The 27,181-nt window shown below is 46.5% G+C and overlaps 1 protein-coding gene and 1 long non-coding RNA gene across 4 annotated transcripts in view; one reads left to right on the top strand and one right to left on the bottom strand.

Annotated features, from left to right (window-relative positions):
• The window catches only part of HNF4A (hepatocyte nuclear factor 4 alpha), a 61,518-nt gene that overhangs the window by 5,758 nt on the left and 28,579 nt on the right, over nt 1-27,181 (top strand). The window contains exon 1 of one of the 3 annotated variants that reach the window (XM_045082172.1): nt 19,562-19,675. The exons of 1 other annotated variant lie outside the window; for it this stretch is intronic. Coding sequence is in view for 1 of the 2 variants with exons in the window: in XM_004746394.3 (XP_004746451.1) it covers nt 21,576-21,615 (40 nt within the window). In the remaining variant the exon portion in view is untranslated. Of the gene's footprint in view, nt 1-19,561; nt 19,676-21,493; nt 21,616-27,181 lie in introns of those variants that run through there. One more of the 3 variants, XM_004746394.3, reaches the window with a different exon arrangement.
• On the bottom strand, nt 1,320-26,534 carry LOC106005270. The gene is made up of 3 exons (XR_001178508.2): nt 26,294-26,534; nt 17,697-17,836; nt 1,320-1,578 (listed from the first exon to the last, which is right to left on the bottom strand). It is a non-coding gene; the product is annotated as an uncharacterized LOC106005270 (long non-coding RNA).

Below are 27,181 nucleotides of genomic sequence, written 5' to 3'. Positions count from 1 at the left end.
TTCTGATTGCTCTGTGATTTATCTCATTCCTAAAAGATTGTGAGATGCTTACGTGTATGAACTATGCCTTCCATTTCTTTCTGACTCACATGCCTTTAGCATGAAGGTGGACCTGGAAAGAAGAAAGGAATCTGTTCCCATTGAAGTGCTTCCTACATAGCTGGCAGGACTCTGGTGTTACTTTAGACATTTTCTCGCTTTTATTTTTAATCTTTTATTTATTTAGGCAAGTAATCTCTACACCCAGTGTGGGGCTCAGACTCACGACCCTGAGATCAAGAGTTGCATGCTCCACCAACTGAGCCAACCAGGCGCCCCTCTTTCTTCCCTTTTAATGCTTGCAATGACCCATCAGGCTGGGACGTATTATCCTCATTTTATAAATGGGGAAGATGAGATTCAGAGTTGTTAAGTAAGTTTTCCTGAATCACACAGCAAGTAAATGATGAAACCCTTACTCCAAACCCTTACTCTTTTAGCTATACCTATTACCCCACAGTAGCCTCTGAGGAGCTGTCATGATTAGCAGCTCAGACCCCAGAGTCAGGCTTGGGGTTGCCACCTTCCTTATCTGTTAAATGCAGTGATGCTGACGGTATCCACTTTGGAGGGTTGTTGTGAGAATCCAGTGAGGTTTATATCTGGAAAGTATTGAGTGCCTGGCACATAGAAAGTGCTACACATTTTAATGATTTTTATAATATCTGTAGAGCGTGCATTTCCTTTGCAAGAGGGACTGAATGCTAAGCATCTTTTAGCAGCTGTGGGATGCACTGAAATGAATGAGGGCTATGTAACTGGTTGTTCCAGGACGCAATTTTGGGTAGAGAGTCAGAACAAAGCTTAGTTCCCAGCCTTCAGATGCCCTCTGAAGCCTGTTGGAGGGGTCTGTTCTCAGGGGCTTGGCTCATGAGTTTGTGTTCGTGGGGAGCAGATGGGAGGTGTGGGCAAAGTGTGAGCAGAGCTGCCCTGGCCACAGATGTGGGAAAAGGCTCTGACCCCAGGTAGCTATTTGTGACCCCACTCAAGTCCTCTGCCTCATCTTCTGAGAAAAGAGGGTGTATTCCTTATTCAGAAGTCATCATGCAACATTCACTGGAGCCCAAGGAGTTAAGAAGGATGCCCCAGGGTTCACTTTCAAGGCCAGTATGGTTGTTCAAATGAACCAGGCTCCTACCCACTCCACTCACAACCTCTGGTTCAACCAGAAAAGCTACATGCTCTCTTTGAATGGAACATTTAATGAAAGCTCCATGGCTCAGTGGTGTTTGGAAAGCCAGAGGACCAGTCAGTATGTTTCAAGCAGCAGTCTTCACCCATTAACGGTTCATGCAATTTATTGGGTTTCTGATTTAGGGTAGCACTAGCTGATGTAACAAACAAACCTCAAAAGGCAGTTAGAAGTTTATTTATCTCTGTCATCTGAGGACCCCAGAAGTGGCCCTGACTCTGAAGGACATTTGTCATTTCTGCTCATATTCCACTGGTCAGAACCAGTCACATGACATTGGTCAGCTGCCGAGGAATCTGGGATGCACGGTCCCTCTAGGCCAGCTGTCTTCCAGGAATCGCTTTCAGCTGTGGAAGGGGGAACATGAATGTGTTGGTACACAGTTGGCCGCCTGTAACATGGGGTCAGGCACACACACGACACAGTCAAATATGTATAGCAAATGTGAGTATACAATTTTTAATGTCAAATATTTCAAAGAAAAATTGCACAGGTACATAGCGATAAAGGCCATGAGACAGAATGCTGCTTATTGATGGGAGAATCTCAGTGAGGGATGTCCGGGTGCTCTTGTACCGTTCTTTCGCTCTTCAGGAGGTTTGAAATTTTTCCAAAGTAAAGTGTCGGGGGAAATATAACTGTTAAAAATTTGCTAGGCTTAGGATTAGACTAGAACAAGCTATAAATAGGAAATGATTTAATTGACGTTTAGGGGCTTTGAACTTGGAGGCAGGAGTCAGCAAAGTTTTTCTGTAAAAGGCCAGATGGTGAATTTTGGGAGCTTTTCAGGTGGGGTAGGATCTGAGTGGCTGTCGTAGGACCTTGGCTGCATGAAAGTGGCCATAGGCAACATGTAAATGAATGAATGGGGGTGTGTTCCAATAAAACCTTATTTACAAAAATAGGCAGTGGGCCAGATTTAGCCAAGAGGCTTTTAGTTTGCTGACTCTTGCTTTAATATATGATTTTTTTTTAATTGTATTTATTGGAGCACCTGGGTGGTTCAGTGGGTTAAAGCCTCTGCCTTCGGCTCAGGTCATGATCCCAGGGTCCTGGGATCGAGTCCTGCATCGGGCTCTCTGTTCAGTGGGGAGCTTGCTTCCTCCTCTCTCTCTCTGCCTGCCTCTCTGCCTACTTGTGATCTTTGTCTGTCAAATAAATAAATAAAATTTTAAAAAATTGTATTTATTTATGAGAGAGAGAGAGCTTGAGGACAAGCAGGGGGAGCAGCAGACAGAGAGAGAGCAGGCCCCCCCGCTGAGCAAGGTGCCCCATGTGGGACTCGATCCTACCACGCTGGGGTTGGGATCATGACTTGAGCCGAAGACGGATGCTCAACTCGCTCAACAGACTGAGCCACCGAGGCGTCCCTAATATATGATTTTTAAAAAGATTTCTCTTTTATTTATTTATTTGAGAGAGTACAGAGCGAGAGAGAGAGAGAGAGAGTGAGAGAGTGCAAGCATGAGCAGGGAGGAGGGGCAGAGGGAAAGGGAGAAGCAGACTCTGCTGAGCAGGGAGCCCCACACAGGATTCGATCCCAGGACACCGGGATCACGACCGAAGCTGAAGGCAGACACTTAACCAACTAAGCTACCCAGATGGCCCAATATATGATTTTTGTAAAAGCCTCTGAAGCACATATTTTTTTTAGGCAGATACATTCTTCCTAGAATTTAATGCATACAGTCTTTATTAGAAATGTAGATCAGGGGGCGCCTGGATGGCTCAGTGGGTTAAAGTCTCTGCCTTTGGCTCAGGTCATGATCCTGAGTTCTGGGATCGAGCCCCACATTGGGCTCTCTGCTTGGCGGGGAGCCTGCTTCCTCCTCTCTCTCTGCCTGCCTCTCTGCCTACTTGTGATCTCTGTCTGTCAAATAAATAAATAAAATCTTAAAAAAAAAAAAAAAAGAAATGTAGATCAGCATGTGCCAGCTGTTAGGGATCCTGAGTCTATTAATGTCCCCTCACTGTGCTAGCTAGACAAAATAATTTCAGAACATTGGCTGTTCATAGAATCAGCTGACTTCTTTCATTATCATTCCTTGCCTTTTTTTTTTTTTTTTTTAATAAAAATGTACTCTTTGGGGCATCTGGGTGGCTCATTTGGTGGACTCTTGATCTCCATTCAGGTCACGATCTCAGGGTCATGACATTGAGTCCTGCCTTGGGTTCCACGCTCAGCAAGGTGTCTGCTTGAGATTCTCTACCGCTGCCTCTGCCCCTCCCCCACTGGTGCACTCACTCACTCTCTCAAAATAAAGTCTTTAAGAAAAACGTACCGTTTAAAAGAACATTTTCATTGACGTATAATGTCCATACAGCCAAGAACATGAATTATAAATCAGAAACAGATAAGTGAAATTTCACAAAGATGACCACATCCTTAAAAATGAAGTAAAATAGAAGAAAAAACATCCCAGTCCATCTCCTCTAATGAGTAAATTTCACATGTGTGAAACTTTCGTTTCATTTATACATGTTTATGGATGTGTGCATGGGGTTGTGATCATAGCGAGATTTGATAAAGTACTTCTTGGAGCTTCACACACACAAGCTTAACTCCTTATCTTCACAATGGCCCTGTGATGTAGGTACTATTACTGTCATTCCCGTTTTATAGACGAGGGAATGGAGGCAGAGAGAGGTTGAGTCACTTGGTGAAAGTGATACAGGCATTAAGAGGAAATGCCAAGGTTCCAGCTCAGGCAGGCAGGCTTCAAAAGAGTCGCTGTTCTATAGGGTCATGGTCAAAATGGTTTCAAAGCCACTGGACAGAATGTTCCCAAAGGTTCTTTATAGACCTAAAAATAGCACACTTTTCCTTAGGTGTACCCACAGGGTAGGGCTGATTTTAGGAGTATATGGACAAACATTTTTAAATCTTACTGACTTTATATTACTGTGTGTTAGAAAATTTTATAAATAGCATACTAAAGCACTAATATAAAATATACTTTTAAAATTAATACATGTTTTCAAAAGAAAGAAAAAATACCAAGTAAATAATTACTGGTAAAGTACAGGTAACAAGCAGATTTGGCAAAAATTGTAAAAAGGAATACAGATGTCTAGGACTTTGGAGTCAGATACTGAACTTGGCATCACATGACTCAGATATGAGTCTTGGTTCCTTCATCTTCTAGTTCTTTTTTTTTTTTTTTAAAGATTTAATTTATTTATTTGCCAGAGAGAGAATGAGAGCAAGCAAGCACAAGGAGGGGGAGTGGCAGACAGAGGGAGAAGCAGGCTCCCCATTGAGGAGGGAGCTTGATGCGGGGCTCCATCCCAGGACCCTGGGATCATGCCCTGAGCCAAAGGCAGAAGCTTAACCAACTGAGCCACCCCAGATGTCCCTCCTGGTTTATTTTGTCACTTCTGTAGTACTCACTAGGGGCCAGGCACTGTTCTAAATCATTTGTAACGATTACTTCCTTTAATTCTTAACAACTGCCCATTGAGGTAGGTACTGCCATGGTACCCATTTCTCGGAAGGGGTAATGAGGGCTCAGAAATGTGACTCATCCCAAACCACACAGACTGCAAGAGTCAGAGCTGGGATTCAAACCCAGGCATTGTATTAGCCATGGCAGTGCTACCTGGTATAACGCACCAACCCAGTATGTGAGATCAAGAGTTTATCTCCTGGCTCAGTGGGTTGGGCCTCTGCCTTCTGCTTAGGTTATGGTCTCCAGGTCCTGGATCGAGCCCCACATTGGGCTCTCTGCTCAGCGGGGATCCTGCTTCCCCCTCTCTCCCTGCCTGCCTCTCTGCCTACTTGTGATCTCTCTCTCTCTCTCTGTCAAATACATGAATAAAATAAAAAAAAAAAAAAAGAGTTTATGTCCCTCACCCAGGGACCCCAGGTCCTTCCACCTTAGCTGGCAGATGAGTTTTATTTTAACCACTGCACTCCATGGAGATAGGTAGAACTGTCTTTGTCCTTTTGAGCTCCATGTGTTCTGAAAAATGGGTGAATGATGCCATTTCTGTGGACCTCTCAGGATAGCTCAGCTCAGCAGGTGCAGCCAGTGTTGTGGGATGTAAAGTCTTAGCATTGTTGTTATGCTGACCAACACACGCCTTCTAGTGTTATTGTGAAGGTCAACTGAGCCGGTGCAGAGAAAGCTCATCGTTCAGATACAGATGGCACCAGCTGCGGAGAACAGTAATGATACAATGTGGTTACGTATATGAAAACAGTGAATATTGACTTATCTCCAGATTGGGAAATAGTTACATAGGATCTTGCCTCTTAGCAAGTCAACATTTTACATCTAAGACTGAAAAATCAAGTAGTGGTATAACCATGATACGTAGAAAAATAGAGGAAAACTAGCTAGAACAGTTCCAGGTGGTGGCCTCTGGATGGCAGGAATCAGATTCAGGAAGAGAAGGGGGACAGCTGCTATGACTGGTTTCCAGCTTTGTAAAAGTACTTGTTTTCTTTCAGCTGAGCACCTATACACCTTGACTAAATTTTTGAAAAGAAAATTTAAATTAAAAAGGAGAAGAGAGGGGCCCTCAGTGGGCTAAAGCCTCTGCCTTTGGCTCAGGTCATGATCCCAGGGTCCTGGGATGGAGTCCCGCACCGGGTTCCCTGCTCAGTGGGGAGCCTGCTTCCTCCTTGCTCTCGGCCTTCTTCTCTGCCTGCTTGTGATCTCTGTCTGTCAAATGAATAAATAAAATCTTAAAAAAAAAAAAAAGGAGAAGAGAATAATTAAGCGTTATTTCAAACATGAAAACAAGAGTCCTAGAACAGAAAGCCCCGAGTTAGGATTAAATGCAAAGTTCAGGTTACAGGAGAAATTCCGAACACATTCATGTTCAAAATCCCTGCGGAACACCTTTCAGCACCTTTGTGTTGCTGAAGTTCTTTTCCCTAACCAAAGAGTCCCACACAATCCGACTCTTGTCTGCCCCTCTGGCCTCTCCTGTCTTTGCTCCTTTTGCACACTCTAGTTCAGCCTTACTTGCTTTTTAACTATCTTTCGATCTCTCCAAGCATATTCCTGCCCCAGGGCCTTTGTACTCATTATTCCCTCTGCCTGGAACACCTTTTCCCCAGATCTTCCCATCATGGATTTCTTCTCATAGGTTGGGTCTTAGCTTGAAAGTTTCCCACTTAGAGGGGCCTTCCTTGACCACACGAATCTGAGCCTGCCCCACCTCTGCCCATCGCTAGCAGTCCTCGTATCTTCTACAGCTCTGGAGTCGTGCCTTCGCCTGTCTCCTCCACTGCAGAGGACGTTCCATCAGAGAGGGAATCTGGCCTCCTGTTGCCTGCTAAATCCTCAGCATGTAGAACAGTGCCCGGCACACAGTAGGTGCTTCATAGAAACCCATGGAATGAGCCAGTACAGCCAGGGACCGCTGAGTAGTATGCTGAGGGCTGGATGGGTCAGTGGTGTGGGGAGAAAGCAGCAACCCCTGCCTGGGCTCTGCCCTTTGTAAACAGGCCTCCCTCTGCCCAGACGGCCACTGTTTGACAACTGTCTGCTGTGGGACCAGCCAAGCCTGGGCCGCCCCATTGCCAAGGCCCCAGGATTCCCTGGGCCGAGCAGCCGAAGCAGCCACACCTCAGGGAGGGCTGGTGCAGGAACAGGTCGAAAAGTTATCCAAACAGGCATGAGGAAGGGCGGAGCCTGTGGTGAGACACAGAGGGGACAGTTGGCCCTTCCTGGGGCAGAGCCCAGGGGCGCTGGAGGGAGGCCCTGGTACACCCAGCCGGTGGCTTCCCAGGTGGGGCCTGACCTCCAGGCTGGGCCTCCAGGATCCAGTTCTGGGTCCCGGCTCTGGTCCAGACTTGCACAGGGACCAAAGTCGCTTACTACCTCTGGGTCTCAGTTTCCCCCCACTGTAAATCAAGGGACTGTGGCAGGTCAGTGGTTTCAAATTTAAACAAGTGGGAAAAAAAAAAAAAAGGCAGCCGCAGCCTCTCCAAACAAAAGTCTTACCCGGAAGCCAATTCATAGGAATGACACAGTGGAGGCCCTCGGTTTAAAGCAAGAGTTGGGGGGATAGGCGTGGGGGGAGGCCTGGGTGGTTCAGTTGGTTAAGCATTTGCCTTCGGCTCAGGTGGTGGTCCTGGGGTCATGGGATCAAGACCCGTGTCAGGTTCCCTGCTCCTTGGAGAGCCTGCTTCTCGCTCTGCCTCAGCCTCTCTGTCTTTCATGAATAAATAAATAAAATCTTAAAAAAGAAAAGAAAAGAAAAGAAAAAGAGCAAGTGTGGAGGTGTAGGAAGCTGCCCACAGCCCCTTTGAAGGAGCCGCAGCGTAAAAACCACAGGGATCCTTGGTCTCTGAGTTTCTTCAGGGCTGGGCAGTGGAAAAAGTATACCCAGAGCGGGGCTTCTAGACTCTTCTAATCAGAGACCCAAGTTCAAGCCCCACACACAGTGTGACCTCAGGCAATTTACTCCACCTTTCTGAGCCTTGGTTTCCCCTCTCTAAATCTGACATCATAAACAGTATCCTTCATGATAGCAAATGTTCAGCATAGAACCCTATACCTAGTAAATTCTCAGTAAGAATAGTGAAAAAAAAAAAAAATCAATGCTGGTTATTAGGAGAAGTAGTAGAAATGACCAGAAGAGCCAGTTCTTTGTCTTTGCTATGAGTTGGGAAAATATTTAACTGCCCTGAACCAAGTTTCCTTCTCTGTAAACCATGGTCAAGGATTGAATGCAGATCAGAGTCTGAGGTTCAGCCCACCCAGTTTTTGTTTTTTTTTTTTTAATATGATTTGACTTGAATGCCAACCTTTAAAAATCCCAACTTCCTGCTCCTCTCAAAATAAATAAATAAATAAATAAATAAATAAAATAAAGGGAAGCTCTAGCAACACTTGGTTCCCGATTGCCATGAGGCAAGAGTCAGACTGGAGCAATTTAGCCTGGATGTACTTTCTCTAATTTGCTGTCGTTCCCACTATTTCTCAATGTCCCTGCACTGAAGTCACACTGATGAACAGAAACCATTGTTTGCGGCCCCGTTTTTCTTACAGGAAAGTATGAGATTGGCTCATGTCCCATCTGTTCCATATACCGTTGAGGGCAATTGAATTTGGGACCCCGGATTGCTAAGACCTAGGGAGAGCTCATTATTTGTGAGAACAATCTCCTATTTCATAGATTTATCATTTGTTTAATGTGACGGTTGAAACATTTAAAAATTACATGGGGTTCCCATGGTACTCCTGCTGAATAATGTTGCTCTGGTCCCTTGGACCCTACGGCAGTGACTGAGTTCACTGTTCACTCATCGCCTCTGTGTCCCACGCTGAAGAGACCAGTCCTAGCCAAACCTCTTGGGCTGGTGTCCCTGACTGGCTCTTCTCTCCTCCCTATAATTATCTCTGGCGTCCCCACCCTTGTTGCCTGCTTGGCTGTCTGGAGGACCCAGACTCCAGAACTCCAGTCCCAGTCTTCTAGAATTCTTGACTGGGGAAATCTCACCTCCCAGCCTACATCTGGCAGCCATTGTGTTTCCTTTATCAGACATTCGCATAACACAATAGTCAATTTGAAACTTAATTACACACCCATTCTTCTGTCCCTAGCCTGCCCAATTTACCCCAAATCCAGTGATTTTGGGGGTGGAGCTGGGGTGGGGAGAGGCGTATTTTTTCCCTCTTCTCCAGGGCAAGTCATGGTTTTCAGAGATAAGGTGGACTGGGTTTGGGGGAGGGACTCAGGTCCTTCTATGGCAAAGGCGCAGACTTTGTTTTTGGAAGAGATAATGTCCACAGCTCCCCTGGGGGGATGAGAGAATCCTGAAGGACTCAGGGAGCAAGGGGGAAAAAGGAATCCTGGCAGGTTTGAAGACCACCCCTCCCCTTCCGATGGGGAGGCCTTGTCTGGTAGTGGGTGAGAACTTGTGCTGCAAAGTTGGGAAGACTTGGGTTAGAGCTATGCAAGCCAGATGCCTTGGATAGGTGACAGTACCTCTCTGACCCTCAGTCTCCTTCTCTGTAAAATGAGGATAAGGACATACCTATCCTAGCACAGTGTGTTTGCATGTCAGTGCTCCCGAAATTCTAGGCTACGATCATACCTTTTGAAAAGGGACCCATAGGGGCCATGTGGGATCATTTAATCAATTTTTATTTTGCCTCGGTACATTTTCGTAATTCTCCTACCATGAATCTGCTTAAAATAAATAATGAAAAAGTTAATAGAGAAAGGAAGAATAAAATTAAGTGGAAACATCCTAACACAGAGCTCCAATGTGGCAGCCCGTGGAGATCACTGTGTCAGACTTTCCAAGGCCGCTCAGGCAAGACAGATCCTATTGTTCGATGTTTAAAAAAAGTTAGAAGTTTGATTAAAGGAAGTTCTGCACATTTCATTACTGACAACTCCTCAGAGTCCTTAACACATGACAGAGTGCGTTGGACACTTCAAGAGAGACCTCCAGGGGTGCCTGAGTGGCTCAGTGGGTTAAGCCTCTGCCTTCCGCTCAGGTCATGATCCTGGGGGTCCTGGGATCGAGCCCGCATAGGGCTCCCTGCTCAGCAGGGAGCCTGCTTCCACCTCTCTCTCTCTCTCTGCCTGCCTCTGTCTCCCTGGGATCTCTCTCTGTCTGTCAAATAAATAAATAAAATCTGTTAAAAAAAAAAAAAAAGAGAGAGAGAGAGAGAGAGACCTCCAGTGTGCCCATGATGGCTCATGACCGAGCCCCATGAAAAACATTAACCCCCATGAAATCTCTCCCTGCCCCGAAGCAGAGAAATTCTATAGCTTAAATACATTCCTAGATTTTAAAAATGATACATTTTTTTAGATATCTTAAATGATAGGATTTTTAAAAATTACATCCAAATTGTCTGTTGCTGGTAGATAGAAAGTTACATTTTTCATCATACCTCTCCTTTCTTTTAAGTTGGAAATATTACAGACACGCAGAAAAGTAGAGAGAATAACATTGTGAACACTGACGTGCCCATCGCTCAGTTTTGTGGAATCTTAACATGACCGTTTCCTCACTGGATTTCCTTTTTGTTTTAATGAGCAGTGAGATGTTAAACTTGGCATTGAAGCCCCCTTGAACCTCTCTCCCTAATCTTATCCCCCAACCACCCCTCTCGGAGGTGACCACTGTCAACTTTTGCTGGTTAGCATTGGCAGACATGTTTTTATACTTCTGTTACACGTGGCTACATAAGCAATATATACTACTAATCTGAAGGATATATTTGAATGATACATTGTATGCATCCTTCCGCAGCCTCCTTTTGTTCCTTCATATCATAGCTTTTTGGATCTTCCCATGTAGAGACAAGTAGCACTAGGTCACTCACTGAAAATGCTGTGTATGAATGTCCCAAGTGTGTGTATTCTGTTTTTTTTTTTTTTAAGATTATTTATTTATTTATTTGACAGGCAGAGATCACAAGTAGGCAGAGAGGCTGGTAGAGAGAGAGGAAGAAGCAGGCTCCCCGCTGAGCAGAGAGCCCGACGTGTGGGGCTCTATCCCAGGACCCTGGGATCATGCCCCGAGCCGAAGGCAGTGGCTTTAACCCACTGAGCCACCCAGGTGCCCCTGTATTCTGGTTTTTGACAATGGAGTTGTTTCCTGTTTCTCTTTGCCAGCAATGCTGCAAAGAACGTTCTGATACCCATGGCTGTGGGTTTTTCTAGGATAACACACAGGAGTGGAGTTTCTGGATCTCAGGTAGTGGACATCTTGTCTTTGACGAAAGATTGGTATTTTGCTCAGTCTCACCCACCAGCAACCACTGCAGTCCCCAGTGTTTAGCAGTTCTGAGAGGTCCACATCCTCACCAGCACCTGATTCCAGAAGGTGATGAATTTAAAATGAGAATTTGTATTTCCCCTATTAGAAGAGGGAAAGGCTCTTTTTCATTTGAGTTTACACTGGAGTGGACTTGTATATATCCTTTTCCCATTTTTCTGTTGCATTCTTTACCTTTTCCTATCATTTGAAGAACTATTTATTCTTTTTTTTTTTTTAAGATTTTATTTTTAAATAAGGCCTTCCCCCAATATTGGTCTCAAACGCACAAGCCCGTGGTGGAGTCTCACCGACTGAGCCAGCCAGGTGCCCCAAGCACTGTTTATTCTCGATCCAAAACTTTTTTCAGTTACAGTAGTTGGAAGTATCTTTGATCAGATTGAAGCTTGTCTTCTCACCCTCTTTAGAGCCTCTTTTGTTGTACACAAGTTTACAGTTATGTGGAAGTTACATTCTGGTTAAATTATAAATCAGGTCGTTAAATTTACTAGTCTTTTCCTTTATGGTTTGTGTTTGTCCATAAAATCTTGCAGTGCCCTGAGATCATAAAGATACTATATGAAATATTTTCTTCAGGTTTTAAAATTTTACTTTGCATATTTAGATGTTTATTTATAGGAATTAATTTTTGTGTAGGGTATGAAATAGAGACGCCGTTATATTTTTCTTCAAATGGATAACCAGTTGGTCCCACAACATTTACTCAATAGGACATCATTTCTTTCCTTCCTCTCTTCATTTCCTCCTTCCTTCTTTTTTCTTTCTTTCTCTGTCTTTCCTTCCTTCCTTCTTTCCTTCTTCTCTCTCTCTTTTTTAGAACATTCTTTCTTGACTGACACGCACTGTCATTTCTTTTTGTCTCCCATTTTCAGATATGTGTAGATCTGTTTCCGGATTCTGTATACTGGTCCACTTGCCTATCTCTAGTAGCCACGTTTAAGCAATAAATTTTTTTTAAAAAAACCCAGGTGAACCCCTGGGGATAAAAATATATGTTTATAAAAAATAAAAAATTAAAGAAAAAAAATTAAAATTAAAAAAAAAGAAATAGAGAAAAAAAATAAATAAAAATAAAAACCCAGGTGAGTGAACCCACAATGACACCAAATAAAAAGTTTAATTTAAAAAATCTCCCAAAAGAGATGGTTGAAATTATTTAATAATATATTTTATTTAATCCTATATATATACACACATAATTTCAACATCTTAATTATTTCAACATCTAATCACTAAAAATAATGAGATTTTTTTTGTTCTTTTTTAATATAGTCTCCAAATATGATGTGTACTTGACACGAACAACACATTTTAATTTGAACCAGCCACATTTCCAATGCTCAATGGTCACAGGTGGCCGGTAGCTACCATGCTTGACAAGTATACATTTAGCTTTCTGTATTGTACAGCATGTCTTTCTCATAGTGTAGTTGTTCTATAAAAACCATCTTGTGTATTTTCTTTGTTCATTTATATAAATTTTAGGAGGGTGTTCAGTAGGACAGAATAAAGGTTAGAGGCCAATGGCGTACTGATCTCCTCCAGTGGATTTCAGTTAAAGCAACTACCATATTTTAAGTGCTTGCAGTTTGCCAAGTACTAGGCTAAGTGGCTTTATCCTGTTGGGCTTTTAATTGAAACTTCATCAAATTTATTGATTAATCTGGGAAGAACTGACATCTCTACATAATAAATCCCTCTGCCGTGAATATGCCACACTGATATAGGTCTTCATTTATGTTTATATAAGGGTAGGTATAGGTCTGCTTTTATGTTTTTCAAGAAAGTTAGATAATTTTAATAATCCAAAGTCTTTTGTTAGATTCATTCTTAGATAATTGATAATTGTTACTGCTACTGTAAAGAGTTTTAAAACGGAATCTTCTCATTTGTTGATGTTACATTTTCAGTATATCAAAACCAAAATGCTTTTAATATGTTGAAAATGTATTCAGTTGAGGCACCTGGGTGGCTCAGTGGGTTAGGGCCTCTGCCTTCAGCTTGGGTCATGATCTTAGGATCCTGGGATTGAGCCCCGCATCAGGCTCTCTGCTCTGTGGAGAGCCTGCTTCCTCCTCTCTCTCTGCCTGCCTCTCTGCCTACTTGAGATCTCTCCCTCTCTCTGTCAAATAAATAAAATCTTTTTAAAAAAAAATGTATCCAGTAACCTTGCTAAATTCTCTTCCTACATCTGTTTTTAATTTCTTGTTTTATTGTGTTGTTAGGGACTCCAGTAAAATGTCACATAGAAGCAATAATAACGTGCATATCAGATAGGGTTTGGTTTGTCCATGAGTAGCTGAGGCACCGAATAATAGTAGCTTAAACAAGATAGATTATTCCTCATTTCTGTGAAATCCCAGATGTACGCAGTCTAAGGTTAGGATGACAGCTCTTCCCCACAGCAGTCCTCAGGAACTCCTTGCAGCTACTGCTCTTCTGTTTCCATGAGGTCTTTATCCTCATGGTCCAAGGTGGCTGCCAGTGCTCCAGCCACATGTCCTCATTACAGAAAAATGGAGGGGACAAAGAAGAAAATGGAGTAAAAGTCATGTTGCAGCTGTCTTTTAAGAAAAGATCCCAGGAGCTGCCACATTACAGTTCTGATTATATTTCATTGACCACAACATGTGTGCATGGTCTCAACCTAGTGTGACTTCAATCTCTTCGGAGGGCATCTGTGTGCTCAAATGAAAACTGGAGGTTCCATTACAAAGGAAGACATGGAGATTAGATAATATCGGACAACACAATGTGCCTGTGCCACATTGGGCAATCTTGTTTATTCTTCACTTTATTTATTTTTTAAAATTTTATTTATTTGAAAGAGAGAAAGCAGCGAGTGGGCTGAGGGGCACAGGAAGAAGCATGCTCTCCACCGAGTGGGGAGCCAGACATGAGGCTTGATCCTAAGACTCTGGGATCATGATCTGATCTGAGCTGAAGGCGAGATGCTTAACCAACTGAGCCACCCAGAAGCCCCCATTCTTCACTTTAAAGGGACACTTTGACCTTTTAAAGTTATCATATCTGCTTTAGGGTTCGGTAGGGAGCTTTTATAGGGTTTTCAAAAGTTTTTTCAAGTAAGGTAGAAATTTTGTCTGTTTTTTAGTCAGTGTTGAGTATTCTTGATCGCTTTTTGTGCATTTACTAAGAAAATCATATTTTTCTCTCCTTTAATTTGCTAATTGGTAAATAGATATTCTCAGGTTAAACTATTTTTGCATTCCTAGAATAAGCCTAACTTGGTCATGATGCAATTTGGTATATATATTTATATATATATTTTTTATTTTATACATTGATGAAACTTAAAAAATTGTGGTGAACTATACATAACATAAAATTGACCACTTTTGCCACCTTTTAGTGTACAATTCAGAGGCACTAAGTACATTCACATAGTTATACAACCAGCACCACCATCCATCACATGAATTCTTTCATCTTCCCATGAATTATTTCATCTTCCTATACTGAATCTCTGTACCCATTAGAAGATAACCCTCCATGCCTCCCTTCCCTTCCCCTGACCCCTGGCAACCACCTTTGTTCTTTCTGTCCCTACGGACTGGACTGCTCTAGGATCCTCATATAAATTCGTCATTTTGTGATGGGCTTACTTCATTTAGCACGAAGTCCTCAAGGTTCCTCCATGTTACAGGATATTAGAATTCCCTCCTTTTTAAAAAACTGAATGATATTCCATTATATGTATATATCACATTTTGTTTCATTTCATCACATAATATTCCAGTGTATGTATATATGACATTTTTTGTTTTGTGCGTATATCACATTTTGTTTGTTATCACATTTGTTTTTTTCACAAACATGCATTTGTTTGTATCTGTCAACTGACACGTGGGTTGCTTCTACCTTTTGGCTGTTGTGAAGAACGCTGCTCTTCCAGACCATGCTCTCAGTTCTTTGGGGTACATAGCAAGGAGTGGAATTGCTGAATTGTATAGTAATTCTATTTTTAATTTTGTAAGAGAATGCTATACTGCGCTCTGTAGCAGCTGTGTTATTTTATACTCCTTCCCAATAGCAGATCAGAAGGGTTCCAGTTTCTCCATATCCCCACCAATGCTTGTTATCATCTGTTTGTCATTTTTTTGTTGTTTTTTAAATAATATCCGTTCTAAAGGTGTGCAGTGGTATCTCATTGTGGTTTTGCATTGATTTGCATTTCACTAATGATTAGTGTTATGGAGCATCTTTTCATGTGCTTCTTGGTCATTTGTACATCTTCTTTGAAGAAATACCTATTCATATCCTTTGCCCATTTTAAAAACTGGTTTTTGTTACTGTTGTTGAGCTGTAGGAGTTTATATACTCTGGATAGGAACCCCTTACCTGTTGTATGACTTGCAAAGATTTTCTCCCATTCCAGGGATCGCCTTTTCACTCTGTTGATGCTATTCTTTGGTGCACAAGACTTGTTGATTTCAGTGCAGTCCAGTTCATCTATTTTTTCTTTTGTGTCTTCTGCTTTTGGTGTCATATCGAGAGAAATCACCACCAGATCCAATATCATGAATATTTTCTTCTAAGAGTTTTATAATTTTAGCTCTTGTGCTTGGGTCTTGATCCATTTTGTGTTAATATTTATATATGGTGTAAGCCGAGAGTCCAGTTTCACTCGTTTGCATGTGGATAGACAATTTTCCCAACATGAATTTGGTTTTGATCCAGTTTTAGTTAAGACTTCTGCATCTGAGAGCTGCTACTTTGATTCAGCCTTTGATTGATTGCTGGAATCATTTCACTATGCTTTCTGATAGGTGGCCACTTAGCTTGGGCTTGATGCTTCCAGTGACAAGATGCTAACAACTTCATAAAGTGGTTTTTCCCCTGGTAGATCTATTGTATCTGGTAGAAAAAAATATTAATTTGTGGCACACACCTTCTTCCTGTACCATTCATCTTTTGGTCCTGGTTTGTTTCCTGGGGCTGTAAGAAGATACACATTCTTTCCCAAAGTAGAGTACTTTGACTTCAGTAAATAACAGAACTACATGATAAGCAACTATATGTCAGGTTTTAAGGTCGATCATATTTACTCCATGAAGCAATTGATTAAAAAGTCCTATTACTGATTCCTATTTTGAAGATGAAGCAAATAAGGCTTAAAGAGCTTATAATTTTCACAAGGTCAGTTATCCGAATGGTAGCATGGATATTTCAAAGGCAGTAGCCTTGACCGTTTTGCCAAGCTGACCCTCTCCTCACACCCAGCAGCCTCATCCCCAACAGCCAGCTCCTTTGGTTCTTTAATTTATTATTCAAAGGATATGGTTTTCTCATCCTGTCCCATCCTATGACACAGGAGGTGTCTTTTTTTTTAAGATTTTATTTATTTATTTGACAGAGATCACAAGTAGGCAAAGAAGCAGGCAGAGAGAGAAGGGGAAACAGGCTCCCTGCTGAGCAGAGAGCCCTATGTGGGGCTCGATCTCGGGACCCTGGGATCATGACCCGAGCCGAAGGCAGAGGCTTTAACCCCACTGAGCCACCCAGGTGCCCAGGAGCTGTATTTATATATATATATATATTGGATATTAATTCCTTACCAGATACATGATTTGCAAATACTTTCTCCCTTTCCATACATCGCTCTTTCATTTTGTTGATGGTTTCCTTTGATGTACAGAAGTTTTTTTTATTTAATGTAGTCCCATCTGTTTATTTTTTTGTTGTCTTTGCTTTTGGTCCTCTCTGATGTCACATGAAACCAGATGAGAGGCGTAGAGAGCTGCTGAGAAGTAAAACCTCTAGAACTTAGTTGTGTCATCTATCCCTAAGGCAGCTCTCCCCAGCAACACTATCCAGCTGATTTATTTTGAACGAATGTGGAGGATTTCTCATTCCTCTTCATCGAGTTCAGACATTTCTCCAAATCCATGTGGCTCTTGATCCTGCAATTACTGAATAGCTCACACCTGTGCAGAACTCACAGCATGCCAGGCACTAAGTCCTTTCTGTATATTAGCACAGAAAATTCCCACAACATCCCAATGACATACCTATTATTATCATCCCTCTTTTGCCATTAAACAACAACACCAACACATACACACAGTCACAGAGCAGTTAAGTAATTCACCTAACGTCATACAGCCAGTCCGTGACAGAACCAGAATTCACGCCCAGGAAACTGGGCTCCAGAATTTGTGTTCTGAGCCTCTACACTGTGCTACCTCCAAACAGCTGACAATCTCAGCCAGCATTTTGGGGCCCCAAAAGATTGCCGCACACTTAGGGACCTCCTTTTTTTTTTTTTTTTTTTAATGCAGAGAGAACAGAAGAAGGGCGGAAGGGCCCAGAGTCTTCGAATGGCAACAGTATTATACTATAATGGTTTATTTCATTCCGTTTATTTTCCCATTGCTTTCTACTTACGATACTGGTGTTTCATTTGGTAGTAAGAACACTTCCTAAGATAAATCCAAATGAAAATAAGTGAGTTGATGTAGGAAAAATATTAAGTAAGAGTATAGGTGGTTTTCAGATATGACAAAAATTGTAATGGTCGTAGGAAAATCAGGGCTCTTTGGAAAGATCATATGCAGTCAAGTTAGGTGAGGCTGTGCAGCAGTGACAGAAGGCCCCGGGTCTCAGGGGCTTAACGCGGCTGAGCGAACCGCTCACTCACAGTACCTGCCCGTCAGGGGCCAGCAGGGGGCGCTCCTCATCCACACTTACTTCCGGAGGTACCCAGGGCAGGCTGTTCAAGCTCCTCCTGTCCAGGTGTGACCCGGGGTCTTTCTGCTCTCGTTTCATTGGCCAGAACATGTCACATGGTCACCTGTAACTTCACAGGAAGCAAGAAGGTGGTCGTGTGCCTGAAATGAGTGAAGTAGAGCAGTTGAGAACAGCCCATAGATGACTATGCATAAAGGAGTCTGAAAGACAGGTCTAGAATGGTAAACTGAGTCACTGCGTTGGATCTGTCTCAGACCACTATGACTTGCCTCACCCAGGGGCCTTCACACCTGTTCTCAGAGAAGGGACTCTGGTCCACCAAGGAGAAGAGGGTCTGACAATACCTTTCTATTAAGGAAATACTGCTCCTTTAGGCTTCCTTTTGGGTGGGAATGCTGTTACTTCATAAGCAGTGTGGGTTGAACTGTGCGGTTGTGCTTTGTTGCTTCCCTGAACGTAAATGAAACAATGTGAACTTCGGCTGAGATAGGCTTTGGTTCTGCCACTACTTGGAAAAGCTATCCAAGAAAGGGAGTTGGAAAGGAGAGGAACTCAAGGACCGTGTCCAAGTTAGGTCCAGAGACCTAACTTGACTGCATATGATCTTTCCAAAGATCCCTGATTTTCCTACGACCATTACAATTTTTGTCATCTCTGAAAACCACCTATACTCTTTTCCAGGCAAAGAAAAAAGAATGTGCAAAGACCCTGAGGCAGAAAGACGAGCAAACAGAAGGCCAGTGTCGCTACAGATACTGGGGTTGGTGTGAGTGGACTAAAATGGGGTTGGAGATGTAGGGATATAGATACAAGGTCATCAAGACCTCATAGCCCAGGGGAGTTTGAATTTTATGAGTTTAATAATAAATGCACAGGAAGCCGTAAAAATTTCACTAAGGGAGGGACCTGAACCAGTCTGCGTGTAAAGGGTCATCCCTGGCCCCTGGGTGAAGAGTAGGTGGTAGGGGAACCAGCGCCTGGAAGAATAGAATAGACGCTTGCAGATCTCCAGAGATGATATTGATGTGGACAGTGTTGGCTGTGGTGGAGATGAAAACACGGTGAAGATCTGAGATACACGTGGAGGCAGCAAGAACTGCATTTTCTGACGATTTGGGAAGGATGGGAGGAAGGCCCTTGGTTTGGGCCTGAGTAAGTGAGACGGGCGTGGGGTGATGAACTAGGACAGTTAACACTGGCAAGGTTGATACTGTTCTTTCAAGGACTGAGAAAGGGGGAGTGTATTTTCCTTCACAAGCCTCGTACCTGAACTCCAGTTCAGGCGTGTCTACTCCAAAGGTCATACTTTCCCCACTCTCCCAGACCTGTACATGAATTTTTATAATGGGGGATATTTATTGCTTTTACTACCATTCGGTGTTAAAATACATAGATGCCCCTGAAGGCAAATGTAGACTTCCAACGAAGCCAGCACAAAGCTTGGGACCCTACTTAAAGACGCCGGCACTTTGGGACCAGGTGTTGGGAATATACATTTCACAGATGATGTAAGGGCCATCAGCCCTTACATCACAGATGATGTAAGGGCCATATCAGCCTTGGGGAACAAGTTTCAAAAATCTTGCTTTCCGATTGGTGCAGTGGCCAAATGCTGCTGTGTGATTGGGCCATCAGCCCTTACATCACAGATGATGTAAGGGCCATATCAGCCTTGGGGAACAAGTTTCAAAAATCTTGCTTTCCGATTGGTGCAGTGGCCAAATGCTGCTGTGTGATTGGAGGGATGCTCCGTGCCGACCTGGCTGGGTTTGGAGCTATGTAGTCCGTCTTGGCCTTTGATTGGTGGGATTGTAATGCTACTTCCTGTGATTGGTTAAAACCCGTGAGGTTACTGAAAAGTTACTAAACGCCCGTCCAGCATCGGCCACTAGGTGGAGCCCGGGATGCGCACTGCGAAGCGCTGCAGTGAGTCTGGGCGGCTTCTTCCCGGACGCCCTCCGCCCTGCGGTCCTGCCCAGGTACTAGTTCTTCCCTGTGCCCTCAGGCAACCGCGGGACAGGGGTGGGGGTGCGGGGAACGGTGTTAGAACTCCCAGCTCCAGTCCGGGTGGCCACGCTTCTCTGCACAGCCCCTTTGGCCCCTTCCCCTGGCTCCCGGCCCTACAGAGGACTTCGGCTGACCGACCGGTGGGGCTGCGAGTTCGGGAAGGTTTGTGAAGGCCCAGATCCAAAATGCAAAATTGTGGGGTCTGTCAAAGGAGACGCAGCAGCGCCTCCTCCCTCCACTGTGCCCTCTCCCCGCCTCGGAGCCCTCCTCTCTACAGCCTCTGTCGCGTCCTTTTCAAATCCTTTAAGGACTTTTCCAAAGGTGCATCTCACTGGAGCCTAGGACTGGGCATGCCGGTCAGGGCCACTGGCTGGAGATCACCCTGTCTAAAGACGCCCCTGTCATACCTGCCGTTTCAATGTCTTGCCGCTGCATTTCATCCCTATTTGACATTCTCGTTTTAAAAGTCTGTTTCCTTGCTTCCTGTCTCTCCATCACACCTCTGCACCAAAATGGAAGCTCCGTGAGGGAGGGAGTGGGGAGGGCCAGAATGTCCAGTGACATTTGAATTTGAGATAATCGGCAACTTATTTTTTAAAGTATGTTTCATGTGTTATTTGGTACATATTTATACTTTAAAAAAAATCTTTGTTTATCTTAAATTCAGATGTCCCTGAGCATCCTGTATTTTTATTTGTTAAAACTGCCATCCTGAGGGGAGTGCCCCTTGCCTGTTGGCTTCCCATCTGTGTCTCCGCACCTGCAACAGTGCACGTGGGAAGTGGTGAACACATGTTAAATGACTGGGGGGGATAAATGCCTGCCTTCATTGACCCCATCCATCTGACCCATTATGTGAAGTACCAGCTGGGGCCTGGGAATTGAACGGTAAATGGGACACGGTCCAGTGGAGGAGGCAGGAACCACCATCTGATTACACTGTGGTTATGCAAACTGGTGGGAGCTGTATGAGCACAGAGAAGAAGCCAGCAGGGCTGCTGGAGGAAGACGACAAAGATGGGACTTGGAAAGGGGGAAGGAGAGAAAAGAAAGGTGTGACAGTCTGGGCAGAAGCCATGGCATGTGCAAAGGCTAGAGCCAAGGGGAAGCTGTGGGATTCTGAAAGTTTCGAGTGGCGGAGTGGCGGGGGGGCAGATGTGCAGTGAAGTAGTGCGGTCAGAAATCAGCTGAGGAGGCTCATTCACTGACCGTCGGTACCTACCAGTCAGGCACAGTAGCAATGCTACTGTGCTTGGTTGGTATCACTGTGCCCATTATACAGATGAGGAGACTGAGGCTTAGGGAAATGAAATGCCTGGTCTGGGCTTACAGTCTGAGTGGGAAAAGCTGAGCTTCAGACTCATGTCTGTCAGACTCTGAAGCCTGCACTGTTCTGGAAAAGCCCCTGGGTTAAGGACTGGAACCCAAATTAGAGGATGAAGAAACTAAGCCTCAGAAAGGTGGCAGGGCTGTTCCTGTGAATATGGCTCCCTCAGTTTCACAGGAACCCCACCCCTCAGTCAGCCAAAGTCCTCCTCCTGATGGAGGCACTTTGAGGGGTATGAGACCTCGGGAGGGCCTTGGCAGGACCCAGGAGTCAAGGCTGCTCTACTTCTTGCTCCTGTTTGGGTTGGGTCTCCAGGACCCCCTTGCTGAGCCCTATGGCTAATTCCTTGCATGGGTCCTGGGCGGGTCCACCGTTTCCATGGATATCGCCTCCTACCATCCCTGAAATCTCATTGTGACCAGTATTAAGAGATTAACACTGCCTGGCAGCCCTCCGAGGGTATTGGGTGCCAGGGTGGCAGCAGGAGCCCCCTCAAGGATGAAGAGGTTGCTCACTGTGCGGGACCCCATAGCACCAGGAGGAGGATGTCAGACTGGGGCCAGGGCTTCCCCCGGCACCCCCCAGGTATGGTTCTGACTCCACAGCTACCTGGATGGGAGCACGGGGTGGTGGAAGCGAGACACAGGACCCAGGGGAGGAGTCCAGATTTGGGAGCAGTACAGAGGCCTCGTACCCTGAGCCCCCAAGCCAGAAAGGCTTCTTGATAGGCAGATGCTGTCCTGATCAAGGCAGGTCCAGATTCCTTCCACGAGGAGAGAGGAGCCTTACAGAGTTTTTTAGCTAAAGACCAACTACCTCTTCTTCCTTTGACAGTTCGGGAAACTGATGCAGAGAAGGAAAGTGGCCAAATTCAGTCAGTCAGTGGTCTGAAGCAGGTGGACAGTTTCAAAGCAGCCCTGAGGTCACCTGGGCAGAAAACACTGGTTAAGATGGCCTTGCCCGCCTGTGCCTTGAATTCCGAGTGTTCCTCCCTGACCTCCAGGAAGGGGATCCCCTTGGTCTCTGTCTTCTGGGCCTGTCCCATGGACCATGCCTCCTTCCCTCCCCATCCTGACCTTCCCTGCCTCCCACACAGCCTGACGCTGGCAGAGAGTTCCAGATAGGCTCCATGCCACCAGAGGACATGGCCACCAGGCCCTAACTGTTCCATCCGGGGAACATCCCCTGGCTGGGTCACCATCTGGAAGACTGTGGACATATTTTGTTCCCTGCTTCAAAACTCACTGGGCCAGGTTTCCTGGAAGGCCACATTGGGGCAGGGGGACAATCACGGCTCTGGAGCCAGGCCGGGGTAGCTCAAACACTCAGCAGTCTGAGCCTCAGTTTCCTCACCTGTGGAGGAGGGCAGTAACCCTTCCTCAGAGCTTGCTCTCAGCCGGAATGGAAGAGAGTATAGTCTGCTAGTGAAGACCAGAGGAAAGTGGGGAACAGCGCTGGGGGCGGGGGTGCTAATCTGGGGCCTTGGATGCTGCTGGGTTTGCAGGAAGCAAGCCTGGAAGAGGCTAGGGAAATGAGAGGAGTGGTGGCCTGTGGTGAGGAAAGGGAGTGGCCTGGTGGGTGGCTGGGGAGTGGACTAAGACTTCTCAAAGTGCACCTTTTTTTTTTTTTAAGATTTTATTTTTATTTATATGACAGAGAGAGAGAGATCACAAGTAGGCAGGGAGGCAGGCAGAGAGAGAGAGGGGGGAAGCAGGCTCCCTGCTGAGCAGAGAGCCCGATGCGGGACTCCATCCTAGGACCCTGAGACCATGACCTAAGCTGAAGGCAGAGGCTTAACCCACTGAGCCACCCAGGTGCCCAAAGTGCACCTTCTTTATAGTTTTGATTTTTGGACCATGTGAATGTAATACCGATTCCAAAAAATAACTTAAAAATTTAAATAAATGAGGTAAAATATCAAGTAATAATATTAATAATCACAAGGCCTCAATAATATGAAAGGTGTGCAGCCCAGACAGAGACCAGAGTGTGAGGACTTGACATAAGGAACAGAGAAAGCATGCCTCCGAGTCTCTGAGTTTTTGACCTGGAAAGGCCCTTTGTTTCAAGCCAGTCACCTTTTGCCAATAGCAAAATACTGGTCATTGGTACCAAGAATTGGGAGCTCCCTACATGGCGGCCACAATGCCAGGCACTGTCTGAATATCATCGCGCTGAGTGGGCATTCTGACTTAACAGGAAGCTCTATCATCATTCCCATTTTACAGATGGGGAAACTGAGCCTCACTGAAGCTCGTGAGTTGCAAAACGTGGATGCATATCTAGGCCTTTCTAGCTCCCACCGTGGGTCTCAGTCTTGGCTGCACATCAGAATCACCTAGGGACTTGAAAAAATACTGATGTCTAGTACCCACCTGCCCCAATCCCCAGATTTGATCACTGGTCTGGGGCGGGGCCTGGGCATCAGTATTTTTTTTAAGGTCCCAGGTGATTCTAATTCACCATCAGGGTCGAAGCTGGGCTTTATGCTAGACAACTTTTCAAATAGGAAACCAACGCCAGGGAAGGATATGACCTTGCCTAAGGTCACACAGTGGCTGGAAGCAGAGCTGAGGCAGGACTTTTATGGAGCTTTTGTGAAAATAAACGAGGCACTCTCCTCTGGGCAGATAAATGTCTACGAGCATTTGGTTTGGTAAGTGGAACAGAGAACCTTTGTGAAGTGAGCAGCCTGTACAACTATATGCGGCAACCCTGGCCTGAGTCTCAGGACTCCCAAACACTACATCTCAGTGACCCTCAGGCAGATCCCTGGGGCCCTTCATTACCTGGGTGCAGGGGGACCCAGGGTTGTTCCCAGATTAGGGGTTCATCCCTTATACCATGACCAGTGCCTGGGCCCCGCAGGAGCTTGCTATCATCCTGCAGGCCCCACAGGGGCTGAGCAGGCCCCATCTCACTCCGAAGGTCATTTCTGCAGATAAAGTCAGGAACATAACCCAGAGGGAGGAGGGATATACACAGGAGGGACAACAACAGCCTCAGCCCAGAGTCACAAGCCACCTGGCAGGAGGCAGCCCTCAGGCAGGCCCCGCCCCCAAAGACCCAAGTCCTCCTGGCTTCCCTCCTGATCACTCTCCAGACCATAGCTCTACCCTACCCCCTGAGCCCTGTGGTCAGCATCTCCCACGATGCCCTGCTCTCGGGCCAACGTGCCTTCCAGTCCCTCTGTCATCACCCACCGTGTTCTCTGCTTCTGGATGTTCCTGCGGCCCAGGATGTCACCTCCTCCAGCAATCCATCCCTGACCACCCCAGCCCAGAGACAGACCTGCCCGCCTTAGGCCTCCTCCAGGCCTCCCAGTCCATGCACACAGCCCACACGTGCCTCAGGGTGGAAGCCAGCTTGCCTTGGGGGCACCGAGTGTCAGCCCTGGAAGGGCAGGGTGGCCCCGGGGTTAAGAGCACAGACTCTGGAGCTGGGCTGCTCAGGTTGGAAGCCCAGCTCTTGTTCCTCAGATGCTGTATGAGCTCAGGGCCCAGGGCCCAGACCCTCTGTGCCTCAAGCCTGCAAAATGGTGATAAAATGATTGGCTACTTCATCGACTGGTTGTAAGGCTTAATGAGTTAACCCATGTAAAGCCCCCGGACAGCTGTGTTACCATCAGCCATGGCTGTCCACGCTCCGCTTCCTCCTCCTCACAAGCCCGGGAGGTAGGTATGGTTTTCCACCCGCAGGTGAGGAAACAGAGTCAGGGGAGGGCCCTGCAGCTTTCTCTGGGGCCTGACGCCTCCAGAGGGAGGACGTGGCTGAGGTGGGTTCCGGCTTGGAGCCTCTGGGTTACGGCCCAGGGCTGTTCCATGGAGGGTCCCCAGGGCCCAGCAGGGCCAGGTGAACTCCCCAGACTCTAGGTGGCTCCAGGCACCTGTCCGCCTCCAGCCCGCCTCAGGGAGCAGGGCTGAATGGCAGAGCAGGACGTTTTCAGTACATCTTCTGTACTAATGTCCAGAGCACATCACTGAGTCCAGAGAGAGCCCTGTCTTCTCGGACTGACTGGAGACTCAGAACACCTAGGGTAGCCGCCTGTCCCCGGACAAGGACGCCCCCGACCCCACTGTCCGCATAAGGAAATGAGGGGACCAGGCTGGCCCAGCCTCTTTCCAGTTCCCACCATTGGCGGGCTCTGGCTCTAGGTTTCAAAGGGAATATTACGGGGAGGGCATCTAAGAGCCTGAGAGGCACTGGGTGAAGCGGGGCCTGTGCCTCCCCTGCCAGGCTCCCAGGAGCCTCAGATCCCGTTTGAAAGACCCCAGGGCCCACATCCTCCTCAGCACTCTCCAGGCTCTGACGCTGCAGGATTCTAGAATCCCGCGCTCAAAGCTGCCGCTCTGCACCCCTGTTTGTAAAGCTCTCCCCCCAGCTGCCTTTATCTCTCTTTGGAAACAGAGCAAATTTGCTCAGGACCCAGAGCAGGGGCAACAAGCAGACTGTTGACTCTTGAGCAAAACCTACCCCGTGGAGAGCGGGAGAGGAGGCACTGAATGTGCGTGGGGAGGCCAGCAGCCTCTTGCATAACCCGGGTGGCCTCCTGCCCACCCAGGCCTTTTCAGGGTTAGGGGTGAGGCAAACCGCAAACTCATGCCCAGTTAATTTTTTAAGGCAAAATCAACAGGCTCAGCAATGATTAGCAGGCGAGTAAGTTCGTCTTAATCAGACTGAGGAGAGGGAGGAAGGAGGATTCTGGGGGCCCAAGGATGGGGCTCGGTTATCAGTTAACCACATGAATGTTGTTTCCTTCCAAATCCACTGGCCTTCAGCCCCGAGCTCCCTCATCTTCCTCTCGGAAGTACTCCTCTGGCAACCCCATGGCCATCCGCGACTGAGGGAACAGACGCTTTACCGTGCAGGGTCCCCAGGAGGCACTGCCAGGGCCCTTGAGAGCTGGGATGAGGGGCCGGGCTCCTCACAGAGCTTGGGGTCTTCTTTTGAAGGTCGAGCCCCCCCCCCCAGATCCCTCCACTGCTGTGTGGCCTTGAGCAGGACCCTTCCGCCCTGTGGGGCTCAGGAAGGGGCCTGAGGTCTATGGTTCAACGTGCAGCTCGCTGCCGCTGCCCTTGGGGGCCTCAGTGTCTCCATCCACCAAATGGGTGGGCTGGTTGAGACCCCCTTTCCAGTCTTAAAGTTCTGTGAGGTCATGACTGAATTAAGCCAATGTGGCCTTATCCAGGTGAGGAGGTGGTAGGGTCAGTGTTTTAGGAATTCGAGGAGGAGGAAAGGTGCCCAAAAAAGGGAGGGGGCCTACCTGATTATCTGCTGTTGGTACCAGCAAGCGACAGATCCCAGCTCCAGGAAGAGAGCTGTCCTCTCAGATGGGAGGCGGGGGTCCCTGTCGGGTGGGGTGGTCCCTGTCTGCAGGAGTGGCCTGGCAGACCCCAGCTGGCTCAGGACCCCTCCCCCGGACTCGAGTGCTACCAAGGGAAGCAGCAGGGCCAGGCCAGCCCTGGGCCTGTTGGCTGCCTGGACTGGAGTTTGGTCAGTGGTTGGGGACCTATATTGTGAGAAAGTTTAGGACTTTGTCCACAAACTGGAATTTGAAATTTCAAAGGGGCGAAACTGGAGGGCCCTACCCCAGAGTGGAGATGGCTCTTGGCTTCTTTCCCCCACGACTTTTGTTCTTTGTCTTGATAAGTCTGGGTTCCCTGCACCACTCCCCGGCGGGGGGGGGGGTAGGGTGAGGAAAGACGAGATAGTGGGGTAGTAAGCGCCCAGGGGAAGCCAAGATGCCAGGCAGCCTGTGGTGGCCGCTGTCGGGAGGGTGCCTCTGAACTTTCATGTGACCAGGGACAGGGTCCTTGGCCCCTCAGATCCCAGAGCTCCATGGAAGTGATGTGAGGGAATCTCCAGCTCCCCCAGTCCAGAGTTCTGGTGTCCTTTCTGGGATTCCCGGAGGGAGGCAGTATATAGGGGGTGAAGCCTGTGAGCTTTCTGGTCAGACCTGGGCTCCAATGACAGCCCCTCCTGTGTGGACTTAGGCAAGTCACTCTTTGTCTCTGAGCCTTAGTTTTGTCATCTGCAAAGCAGAGTGGGTAAAATGAGAGCAGTGGTGGAAGGATCTAACCACCGTACTTCGCACAGAATCTCTTCAGAAACATTAGCCATTACTGTGGTTTGAGAGGAAAATGAACTGATC

This window comes from Mustela putorius, unplaced genomic scaffold (genome assembly GCF_011764305.1).
Source record: "Mustela putorius furo isolate JIRA1106 unplaced genomic scaffold, ASM1176430v1.1 tig00000592_pilon_pilon_pilon, whole genome shotgun sequence".
NCBI classification, from domain to species: Eukaryota; Metazoa; Chordata; class Mammalia; order Carnivora; family Mustelidae; genus Mustela; species Mustela putorius.
Note: the sequence above shows the minus strand (reverse complement) of the source record. Positions and strands in the feature narration are given on the sequence as shown.